Here is a 12065-nt window from a genome sequence, read left to right as displayed (position 1 = left end):
CAGCAAAGGGCCCGTTCACTTCTTTAGCTTGTCCAGTCCAAAATGGCGGGGTTTGAGAGAATGAATGGCTAATTGGTAGCATGTACCTGCAACTTCACACTTCTTTGTATGGGCACAAAAGTACTTATTAAACCCGCGTCACGCCAAGCCACACTGGCATCGCAGCCGTGCATCGTCCCCATGAATCCCGGGAACATCGTTAAAACCATCTCTTGACTAGGGATTACGGAAGACGGCAGTACAGACGAGAAACACTTTGCAAATTGGCGACACAGGGAAACAAGAAACAAGAAACAAGAAACAAGAGCAAGATAATCACAAGAAACGGGAGCCCGAGCTTATCAGGAACCCCTTCCCTCCTTCCGTCTCTGGTTGGTCCACAAGGCTGCACCGTTTGCCTGGAGTGATCAACACAACCTGCAGCCACGCGAACTGTCACGTTCAACCTCACACACAGACACACACACCAACACCTCTCTCACTCTCTCAGGAGTGGTCGATCGTCATTCCTTTGACTTGGAGCTGGCGTTGGGGGTTTTTACTCCAGACTTTCCTTGACTCTCTGCGGCTTCTCATTTCGATTCTTTTCTTGCACCATCATCTCCAACCTCAATTATCGACTCGACGAGCTCGAGAAACTCACTTGAGGACTGGCCACGATGGAGGCTCCAACCTCCGAACCAGCCGGCAACCCCAATGGCACTGGGAACACCCAAAATCTCACGGTTCCTGTGATGCAAGAGAACACCAATGGATCTGTTCCAGCACCCACCTCGACCATATCAAATGGCATCAGCGCAGGTAAGTTCTCACCTCTCTCCCATCACATCTTACAATTACTAACCCCCATCCCAGATGAAATCGCCCTCTACGACCGACAAATCCGCCTCTGGGGTCTCAAAGCCCAAGAATCCATCCGCAACGCCAACATCCTCCTCATAACAATGAAAGCCCTCGCCAACGAAATCGCCAAAAACCTCGTCCTAGCCGGCATCAACTCCCTGACCCTCTGCGACCACTCCCCTGTCCTACCCTCCGACCTCACCTCCCAATTCTTCCTCCCCTCTGACCGCTCCCCAGTCGGCACCAACCGCGCCATCGCCGCCTCAACCAACATCCAACGCCTTAACCCCCGCGTTAGTATTAACATCGACACCCTCGACATCCGCCTCAAACCCCCTTCCTACTTCTCCGCCTTTGACATCATCATCGCCACTGACCTCGACGCTCCCACCCTAAACCTAATCAACACAGCCACCCGCCTCAACAACCGCAAATTCTACGCGGCCGGCTCTCACGGGATGTACGGGTTCTTGTTCTCGGACCTCATCGAGCACGACTTCATCATCTCAAGATCCATCTCCAACGTCCCCACCGTGGTAGGACCGGAATCCCCCACAAGATCAATCATCTCCTCCAGCCCCGACCCCAACGACCCCAAAGTCGAAAACGTCACAAAACGAGAACTCTTTTCAACATGGCTACTGGCTAGTTCCTCCCCCCTCCCAGCGGAAATTCTCAAATCCCCCCGCCGCAAAAAAGTGGTCACCCCTATTTTGTCTTGTCTGCGAGGGCTCTGGGAGTTTGAATCGCAGTTTGGCATTCGGCCCAACCCGAATGATAAGGCGCAACTGGCGCAGTTTACGATTTTGTGCGGGGAGCAGCACAAGGCGCTTGGGCTGCCGGCTGAGACGCTGAGGAGCGAGACGTTGAGGGCATTTTTGCAGAATATTGGGGGGGAGGTCTCGCCTGTGGCGGCGGTGTTGGGGGGGCAGCTGGCGCAGGATGTGATTAATGTGCTTGGGAGGACGCAGCAGCCGATTCAGAACTTTGTGGTGTTTGATGGGGAGAGGTCGGAGGCGGGGGTGTATGCGTTACATCCGACCGAGGGGGAGTTGGGGAGGGGGTTGTTGCCTATTAGTGGGGGGCAGCAACAGCAACAGCAACAGCAGCAGCAGCAGATGGGGAGTGAGGAGGTTATTGATTTGAATTGAGAGGAGGGGGGAAGTGCGGTGTGTTGTTGAAGATGATCTGGTGGGAAGGACATTCTTGGTGATAGTTGCGAAAGTGACAATGGCTGAGATGTTGTGGATCTTTTTCTCGGTTGGCTTGAGATATAGCTGCAGAAGTGATAATAGGTGGATCATCGCGGTGATTTGGAAGTGAGACACGAGTGGATAGGGATGTTTTACATACTTCGGGTGCAAATTCGTTCTTCGGATAACTTTCATACAGTCTAGTGTAGGCGGTTGACCTCTATCATTTGAGAGTCACCATGCCTTCGAAAGCAAACAGCAGAAATATCAAGATAATTACCACAGCTTTATTCATCTTTGGCCGTGTCTGCATTCTCATTACATAGGTACATCAACCTAATCATTTGCGCCTCATACCAAGCCCAAAATATCAATCCAGAAAATCCACCAAGATGCCCCCTTATTTTCATTTTCATATGTTCCTCAAGCATAAGCAGCCCACCCCGAATACAAAACCGCCAAATTCCCCACACTCCCCGCCTTCTCAATCAAATCATTCACCGTCGCCATCACGCTCAACGTCTTGCTCAGCTTCTTCTTGACAACCTCAATCGCCCTATCCGCCTCGCTGGGCTCGTTCACGTTCCCCTTGACCCCCTTCTTCTCCCCCCCCGCCTCCTCGTTCTCCTCATTCTCCCCATCATCCTCCTCCCTCGCATTCTGCTGCAGCTTGGCCATCCTCACGGGGCTAATGCTCCACTGATACAACGTGTCGAACCTCAGCGAATCCAAAACAGTCTGTATACTCCCCGCCTCCTCCCTCAGCGCATCAAGCGTAAACTCGCAGCACCTCCTAAACACACCCTCGGTCTTGGTGATTCCCATCCCGTCGACAATGTCCCTCGTCAACCTAAACGGCACCAGTTCCGGGACTGGCAGGACTCTTCCCATTTCAAACGCCACGCCCAGATCAATGTGGACTACCTCGCCAGTCTTGGTGTCGAGGAGGATGTTGTGCCCATGTCTGTCACCCAACCCCAACACATGGCCCAGCATGGAAATCGCCGCCGTGGTTCTCGTATAGGCGGTGCGCTTGTGGAACCACTCGTCAGGGTCGGGGAAATACTCAATAAAAAAGTACCTCATCACCGGGTGGAACTTCTCCGTGACCCTGCGGTAAACCGCAATCCTGTGCTCAGTAGTCTTTGTCTGCGCCGTCGAGATCTCCTTCCTGCATTGCGACCCCTTGAGGTCCTTGGGGTGGTACTTCTCGTGAGCGGGCATGAGATACTCATGCAGAGGTATAGTATTCGAGACAAACTCAATCAACCCCGAACTGGACGTCAGCGGCAAAACCTTGTATGTCCTAATGCCGAGGTTTCGTTGGCGGGTGGTACGATGAAGTTTAAGCAACTCCGACACGGCAGCAAAAACCTGCTCCATGATAGCATCCTGACGCAAGTCATCATTACCCCCCTTGACCAATTGTTTGTACCGTCTCCCATCCGACCCAATCGCCGTCAGAATCTTTGGCGCGCTCACACCAGAAGCAATAGCCATATAAGGATCAAACTTGACAATCATTGGGATATGGCCGTAATCACACGTAGGCGACAGCTCCATCTGCATGGTCGGCGGCGGAATCTTATACTTTGACAACGTCGTGAGGAAGCTGGGCCCATGCTGAGAGTCCTTGATGGCAATTTTGGAACCTTGCTTGAACCTGTTCGTGTCCCGATCCATGGCGAGCATATGGTACACCCTGCTTGTCTGGTCAATCGCCGGCCAGATGGCAGACACCGCCTCGGCCCTGGTAAGTGCCTTAGCAACTCTATCCGTCGCCTTTTGCCGGGAAACCGCAACATCGTCGTCCTTATTGACCTTTGTCCTCGCCCCAGACCAGATTTGATACATCCCGTGATAGGGATGATCAACACAGATCCGATAAATGAGATCAATAAGCACATTCTGGAAGAGAGTCTTCTGATCCTGTACCCGAGACGAAAGCTGGTTCATCAACGGCGCAAACTTTCGAGTCGGGACCTTGCCAATGTACCTCTTGACCGCCTCATTGGTAGCATCCTCCTCCGACCTCTCCAGCCAAAGAGCCGTGAACCGCAGCGCATCGTTGTTATGCTCATCCGAAGCGGCCAAAGATAGCAGATAGTTCTCCAAACTGAGCTTCACAAACTCAGTCCTCGACTGCTCAACCCTTCTCAACTCCTGCTGATCCAAATCGAGCCACTGCCGAGCCTTCGCCAAGTGACTCGAGTACCTGCTCTTCGTCTGCGAGTCCCTCGAGCTTGAAATCAACTGCTTCAGCTGCTCAACCTCATCACTCTTGCCCTTTTTGAGGTTCTGCAGCCGTGCCAAATCCTCCAAACTATCCGGGTTCTGGAGCTGCTCATCACAAAACATGGCAAACTGGTGAAACACCTGTCCAGCCTCCTTGCCTTCATTCTTGCCCCTGAGCTCCTTCAGCGCCGGCTCAAGATACTTCTTCTGTGTGCTATCCGGGCTCTCCAGCCTAGCAACCGAGACCTGAAACCCAATCTTGGCCAACAAATCCGATCGACTGACAGGAATCGTCTGCTTCTTCAACGACGAGTCCTTGTCAATAGCTTGCAGCATCCTAATGGAAGAAATCATCTCTCCCTGATCCCACAGTGAATTCGCCGCCTCCATCCGAATAGCTGCATCCACATTGAGCCCCATAGTCTCGCTTGGCTGGATCAGATCGGTGAGTGTGGTTGACAAATTCAACGTCTCTTGGTGCTGTCGGTGGAAACGGAAGATATCAGACGACAGCAGCAGTCCTTTAATCTGAGCAAACCGGGCATCTGCTGGTGGGATAGTTGCCGCTCTCAGTTTGTGATGCTGGCTCCACATACTCAATGTCGTCTCCCGACAAGACAGGATCTGACTGACGTCCTCATACCGTCCGCTCATCATCCATTTCGACCTCGTCTCAAACATCTGAAGTCCCCTCTTCATCTCAGCCGGGTCAGTGATACTGAGAACATCATCTAGTTCCGCCAAAGCAGCCAGCACACCCAGCTGGTGCCTCATGCTCGTTGTATTGAGACTCTTGCTGGTCAAGTGCTTGATGGTCCCCCGAAGCCCATCATGAACAACACCCCTGACAGCCTCAATATCCGAAGCCTGGTGCATACTCTGATACGCTCTATACACCGTCACCGCCCAATTATCATTTGTCGCCGGCGCTGGCAAATTCCAGATTTCCAGCCTCCTCGCCGTCGTAAAAGTGCTATCCAGCGAGTTAGAAGACTCATCCAGACTCTGCTGCGTCTGCAACAACGAGTTCGACAACCCGGCCAGACCCAAACTACTCAACGCCTTGATAAGCGCCTGCCCATCCTGTTTCGAGGCAGCATCTCGACTCCTCAAATGACTGTCATACTGCGCCCCCCTGAAAGCAAGACTCTTCCCACCATCATTCTCATACTCCAACCTGGCCAACACCGTACTCAGCGAAGCATCCTGTGCCAGCCCGTAGTACGCATCCGGATCATCAATATTCTCAAAGATATCCAACAAAATTTCGCTTGAATCCTCCACCTCCCTAATCGCCGATGACCTCCTCGACGCCCTCGACTCCTCGCTCGAAGCCAGTTCCGCAAACAGCAACGCAACCTTGAACATTCCACACCTCGTCGCAGCAGCAGCCGCACTCGTCAGATTAACCTCCAACCAATGCCCCCGATCTGCAATGGAAGCCTCCCCGGCAAGTGGCTGCGTCCTCAGGTACAGAATCGTGTTGAGCAACAACTTCACATTCTCCCTCGCCCCCCCTTCCTCGTTCTTCAACCATTCCTTCATCACCTCCGAAAGCTGCCTCTTCACCCCCTGCTGTTTATCCAGCTGATAGCTCAGCACCAAGTGCACCACAAACGGAAAAGCCTGCTCCGCAAACCCCTTGACTTTGGTCAATATCGGGGGCAACACTCTCAGCGTAACATCATCCGGCACCGCCTGCGCCAACAACGTCGTCAACTTTCTCGCCCAGTCCGCCTCTCCCAACTTCGCCCCACTAAACACCTCCTGCTCCCTTACCTTCTCCACCTTGACCAGATCCGACTGCGGCGTCCGGAACGGCTCCCAATCCAAACTATCCGCCAGAGCTTCACTCAAACTCCGCTGGCAAGCTGCCACAAGCTCCTGGAAGTTATCAGCAGCCGCGTCACTGAACACAGTCCTCAGCGCTGCCTCCGCCAGCCCAGCAGTCAAACAATTCCCGCTGACAGTCAACTGCTCCATCAGATTCAGCAACCCCTCCTCTGAACTCCCTAGTTCTTTCCCACCCGCTTTACAACTCAACGTCTTGTACTCCTCCAGTCTGCTCTCCTTCAACAGCCCCCCAGGAACTTCCCCACTAGCGGCAAACCCACGCCCAATCACCCTCCCCGCCCAGGCCAAGTACTCGCCACTCAACCCCATCCCTTCCTCCTCCATACAACTCTTCCAAACCACCCCCTTATACTTGACAGCCTCCTCATCCTCCCCAATAACATCCAACCCCCTCTCCTTCGGCGCAGGCCCAAACTGCCCACACAGCATCCTCAAGGCAACACCACGAGCAGGTTCATTTAGCAGCTCATCACCCTCGCTCTCAGCCCTGTCCCAATCTTTGAGGATCTCCATGAGCAAGTTACTCTCATTCGTTCCCCTCTCTGCGTTGCCCATGACTCTGATCTCCGCTGCCGACTGAGTGATCGCCCTGAAAGCTTTGAGATGCTCAGGGTTCTCCTTTAGAATCTTGCTCTCATACCCCTTGAGATACTTCCCAAACCAATCATGAAACACCTGGGCTTTCGACTTTGTGGCTCGGAACTGGGACTCCTGAGTTGTGCTCGACTGGGAGGATTCCAAAAATACCCTCAGGTCGGCCAGGGACGAGAGCGCATAGCCCGCGAAGAAAGATGGGGTTTTGCTGAGGTGGTCAGAGCCTTTGATGATGAGGTACTGCGTGATGCCCAGCGCATCGTCTGCGCACTCGGGGTCGACGACGAAGGCCCGGATGGAGTGCAGGAGCATCTCCAACGGGTAGGCGGTAAGTGCTGTAGGACCAGCAAGGCAGATCAACACTCTGATTTTGCGCAGAACCGAGCAGGCGTGAAGAGGGCCAAGGGCCGGGTGAATGGTGTTGAGGAGCTTCCGAGCAATAAACACCACCAACGCCGGCGTCCAAATCTGATCCAACTCATACGGCGTTCTGCTCAAAAGGTGAAGCATCTCAATGGGGAGATACTTCGCCCTAAAGCACGGTTGCTGATTCGGCGGAAGCTTCGTAGGCAAATGGCCATACTCCTTGATCATCTCAATAATATCCGCCGCATACCCAAGCCCTTCATTCCGTCTAAACGCCTTCTCGACCGGATCCTCCTGGTCGAAGGTCTCAAAAAACGTTGCAATAATGTCGGCAAAATTGAGGTGAATCTGCTCCAGAAACCCTTCCTTAATAAGAATCTTGATTAGCCTCTTCTCCCCCGTGATCTGCCCTTCCTCCCTCTGCACACTGACATCGTGCGCGATGCAATACGCAATGATCTTTGTAAAGTTCCTTTTGACCAGCTCCTGCAGCGTCAACCCCAGCATCTTGGCCAACTCCAACGCCTCAGTCTCCTGCCCCCTCATAATCATAATCGCCGCCGCCTCCGTCTGCCCCTCCGCCAGCAAATCCTGCAGGCTCTTGAACCCAAAGATCTCAAACGGGATATCCTCAATCGAGTTCTCATCCAACCACGTATAAAGCAGCTGCGGCGCAAACAGCCGAAACAGCTCCTCCGGCCCGCTCAACTTCAACTCCTTCGATATCTTCCTCAAACACCACCCCGCATACCTCACACTCCTCACAATCTTCCCCGGCGTCTCAAAGATGTGATAAATACACCTCCTCAACAGCGTCGGCCACCTACACGCCAATTCCGCCAACACAAACAACCTATACGCGATCCCCTCCTCCATCGACGGATCGGTAGGCAAGCTGTCCAGCACATCCAGGAAAATGTCATCGTGCGTCTTAAGCACATACAACCCAAACACCCCCGGCAACCCCTTCCCAATCTCATACTTCACCTCCATCCCCCCCTCCTGACACACCCCCAACAACGTGCTCCTCGCGCTCGGCAACCCCAGATCCCCCGCATACCCTGACCTCACCTCCAGTATATGAAAAAGCAGCCCACTAAACACCCTCTGCACAACCGGACTCATCGAGTTGTTCGGCAGCGAGCTCTTGACAAGGTAATGATACAGATCCCCCACCATCCGCCCAATCGCCTCCTCCAACTTCTGATCCGTCCAAAAGTAAATAAACCCATCCATCACATCAATGCACGTGCAAAGCGCCACCTCACAGCACGAAAACTCATCCTCCGAAATAATTCCCCCAACCGTCTCAAACACCCTCACCACAGTCTTCAACCTCGCCATCCACCCACAAGAGAACAACTCCTTCATAAACACCCGACAAGTCAATAACTGCTCCTTTTCCAAACTCAGCAGTTGCTCCATCATCGCTTCAGGTACATGGCCCAGTTCCCCCTCATCCTGCCTGATAATCTCCAGGTAATGCACCCTCAGCGTCGTCTCGAGATAAAACGCCTCAGGGGTCCAACACAAAAGACTATCCCTCCTCGCCAACGTCTTCCCCTTTGCCACAGCCGAACTCTGGCTCGTCTGGGACTCAAACTCGTCGTCAATGTCCATAGCATCCATGCTCCGTCCAAAAGCCTCCTTTTGAGCCTTTTCCTGAAGAGCAATCGACAGCTTCGAGTACAGCTTCAACAAGTGAGACTGTTCCTTCCTGAGCGCTGCCACCTGGCTTTCCACAAAGGGCGGGATAAACGGGACCACCGTCGTCAACACCAGCTCAAAGAACTCATCGATTTGAGGAGCCGCGAGAATGACTCGGAAGGCGCCGTCAATGACCTCAAAAAGTGTTGACTCCAAATCTTTGGACATGGAAGAGTTGAGATTGACTAGTTCTGGAAGGAGGGTGGCGCCAACAAGACAAGCAAGAATCATGCTCTGCAACCGATCCGCAGATATCGCAACTGGCGCAACACCATCCGACCCGCGCTTCTGCCACGACTCGGTGATCTGGTGAAGTTCTTCCAGTTTAGGATACAGTAGCTCGAGGATAAGGCGCTTCGCGGTGTGCGACCCAGTTGGGTCGACCGTCTGTTCTTGCTGTTCCTCTGGCAGGATAACATCCTCGGGTTCAGCCATGAGTGTCGTTGCTAATGTTGTTTCGTCCTCAAGAAGCAGCAGATACCGCATCAGCGGATAGGCTTGACTTTGCTTCTTCCAGAACTGTACAATCGCTCCCCCAAAGAGCCGGAGAGGAGCCCCCATCTTCAAAGCCGGCATCCCAAAGCAGCCTCTCAGGAGGTTGGCCAGATCAAACGGAGCCGTGTGTACCGAATGAAGTGAGGCATAGGTCAGTTCAGCTGGATTCCACTTGACAAAAACCCATCGGATGACATGGCTGGTCGTAGCTTGGCTGGCATTGGGTGACATGGTATTGCGTAGACGCAGGAGGCTCAGCATCAACTTGAGAGAAGAGTCAACCAGGATCGCAGGGCCGCTGATATCGGCGGTTATGATCATGTGGTTCACATCACCGGCCAACTCATGTCTTGGGATCAGGGACGCTTTGATCACGGAGTCCAAGAAGACCGAGGCAGCACGTGTGGTTGGTGCCAGGCTGACAGACCGCACACCAAGCTGCCACAACTGCTTCCAGGCGTGAGACAGGGAGGCATCTCGACAAACTTCATGGGAGGTGAGGCTGGAGCATGCGATCATCGCCCACGATGCCACGACACCTTGCTTCGCCGTGACACATTTCGACAAGTCTGTGATGGCCTCTGTGGCTTCTTCGATAGTAAGCAGCTTCTGGCGGCTCAGAAAAGGCACGAGTTGTAATGCTGTCAGCTGCACTGCAGGATCCCGAGAATTGAGTTTCTGATGGAGCCTGTTTGACGTGTTAACCATTTGACGCCTCTTGCGAGGCTGGTCAATCTCGGGCTCTTGCTGCGAAAATGGCTTGTTTGAGCTGCGGGCGTAGATGGCCTCTAGGGTGGCGAGATTCTCCAAAAGCGCCCAATTTTGCTCGCCTCCTGTATTGTACGGACGAAGGCTGAAGACGCCAGTGGTTGGATGATCGGATGGGAGGAGCATTCCAGTAAAAGTGATATCATCAAGCTGGAGCCTTGCGCGTTCTTCTCTCCTCGAGTAGTCCGACCAAAGAGCATCCATAAGTTCTTCCACATCTTGAAGAAAAGACTCGTCTGTCGACTCCCGAAGTATGCTCTCCAGATAAAGATGAGAAGCATAGATGGTCTTGAGCATCTCATCGCGAATACTATTCAGCATTGCATCCCGGGATAAGGCTCGCGGCTGCCACCAATGAGAGAGCAAAGGGGTCAGAGTCATGACAAGCCTCTTTGAAAGAGCAATGTCGTCGGTCTGGGTGCGAGTAAAGATTCTGTTGAGGGCAGAAAAGGCCACTTTGTGCAGCTCCCCTATTTTCATCTGGCGAAGTTGCAGAATCTGAAGAATGATTCGGGATATTTCCCCTGCCCGTCGTAGTACCGGTGCATTTGGTGCAGCCACCAGATAATTCAAGCATGACAAAAAGTCTAGAGCGACCTGACTACCAATCTGGTTTCCGCCCTGGGATGAAAGCCCGACGGATGATGCTCTCAGAGTTGGCGCCGGGGAGGCGCGAGAGCCGCTATCATTTCCACCTACCTCGAGATAGCGAGAGAGAGCTTCGACACAAAAGTCGACACAAGTATCCCAGCTCTCACCTGAAAAGGCAGAGAGATTTTCGACATTGGCTGAGTTCTGAAGGAATGTGCACAAAGCCTTGGCATAATCTTTGAGCAGAGGTGCGATGTAGGTATCATCGGGTCCCTGGAGCACCTGTGTGATGTGGTCGATGATGGCTCTGGCTGTTTTGCGCTTGATCCGTGAAGCTCCATGGCGGACAGCCAGCCTGAGGACCTCGGCGCACTTTTCGAGTCTGGCATTGGCAGTAGCACTGGCTCTGGCTGATTTCTTGGAAGTGAAGTAGCTTGCCTTTTCCAAGACTGTGCATCGGAAGAGGGCTTCGTAGATGGAGTGGTACGACTTGTCATCAAAGGGACTACTAATTTTGTATTAGTTGTGGTATGCTGTGGATTGAGGTATGGGACCTACACTTTCTGACTCTGAGGCCCCCCTTTATCTGCCGTCTTGAAAAACTCCAACAAACCTATGTCAGGGTAATCAGTATACATAAACATAAATGCAGGACAGAGCGAGAGAGGCATACTGTCAAGAGCTTCTTTGCGCTGCGTGGCCGTTGAATGGACTAGCTGGGCTGCATTTCAATGGTCAGCATGTGTATTGTTTACTTTCATCAGCCTTGTCCCTGCCACCATGTAACACTTACCGGCGAGCTCCTTGAAGTTGAGAGGCTCATTGCTGTAACCCTTTACACGTGCCATTGCGTCTTTTGTCCCAGCTGACCGTACCACATCGAATCAAGACCAGGATTGGCTCAGATCTGACCCAGGACAGGACGAAAGTGGATTGTGGTCAGGATTAGACCCGAGAGTCCAGTTCCCAGCGAGTTCAGAATCTGAAATACAACACACAAATTCTGTTGTGGTGGCCGAGTGTGTGTTATCTGTGAGATCTGATGTTCAAATGGAAGGAGGAGAGATAACGGTAGGTGTTGATAACTTGGGTTTATGAGAAGTGTGAATTAAAAATTGAGATGGTGGGAGAAGAAAGTACAGCCCATTTGTGCTGCAGCGAATGGGAGAAACGCCAAAGTCTTCAGTTTTAAAAGGCTTCCACGTTGTTTGTCCGTTGGTATTTTGTGGTGGGAAAGGAAATGTGTTTTATGGGCAACTCTTTCATTTATGAAGGGAAAGATAGAGTTTAACACTTGAGGGCAGCTCTTGCCTGTTTGTGGATAGAAAATAGACGGGCAACGGCAGTCGCATCCCAAAACATTGGAAGGCTCTCTCTATCGCACCTGCTGCTGGAGGAGTGATGTAGGAAGCTATGACC

The 12065-nt window shown here is 52.7% G+C and overlaps 2 protein-coding genes across 2 annotated transcripts; one reads left to right on the top strand and one right to left on the bottom strand.

Moving 5' to 3' along the window:
* Window positions 1-118: 118 nt before the first annotated feature.
* On the top strand, window positions 119-2366 carry AOS1 (E1 ubiquitin-activating protein aos1). The gene is made up of 2 exons (XM_062915749.1): window positions 119-801; window positions 856-2366. The coding sequence occupies exons 1-2, from the start codon at window positions 660-662 to the stop codon at window positions 1992-1994; spliced, it is 1281 nt and encodes a 426-aa protein (XP_062761746.1). The 5' UTR covers window positions 119-659; the 3' UTR covers window positions 1995-2366.
* Window positions 2349-12037, bottom strand: TEL1 (Serine/threonine-protein kinase tel1). Its single transcript, XM_062915748.1, has 4 exons — window positions 11440-12037; window positions 11320-11367; window positions 11205-11259; window positions 2349-11154 (listed from the first exon to the last, which is right to left on the bottom strand). Exons 1-4 carry the CDS (start codon window positions 11492-11494, stop codon window positions 2460-2462), a joined length of 8853 nt encoding a protein of 2950 aa, XP_062761745.1. The 5' UTR covers window positions 11495-12037; the 3' UTR covers window positions 2349-2459.
* Window positions 12038-12065: the final 28 nt, after the last annotated feature.

This window comes from Podospora pseudopauciseta (genome assembly GCF_035222475.1).
Source record: "Podospora pseudopauciseta strain CBS 411.78 chromosome 7 map unlocalized CBS411.78m_7, whole genome shotgun sequence".
Lineage (NCBI taxonomy): Eukaryota > Fungi > Ascomycota > Sordariomycetes > Sordariales > Podosporaceae > Podospora > Podospora pseudopauciseta.
The sequence above is the reverse complement of the archived record's forward strand: the minus strand, read 5'-3'. Positions and strand labels throughout refer to the sequence as shown.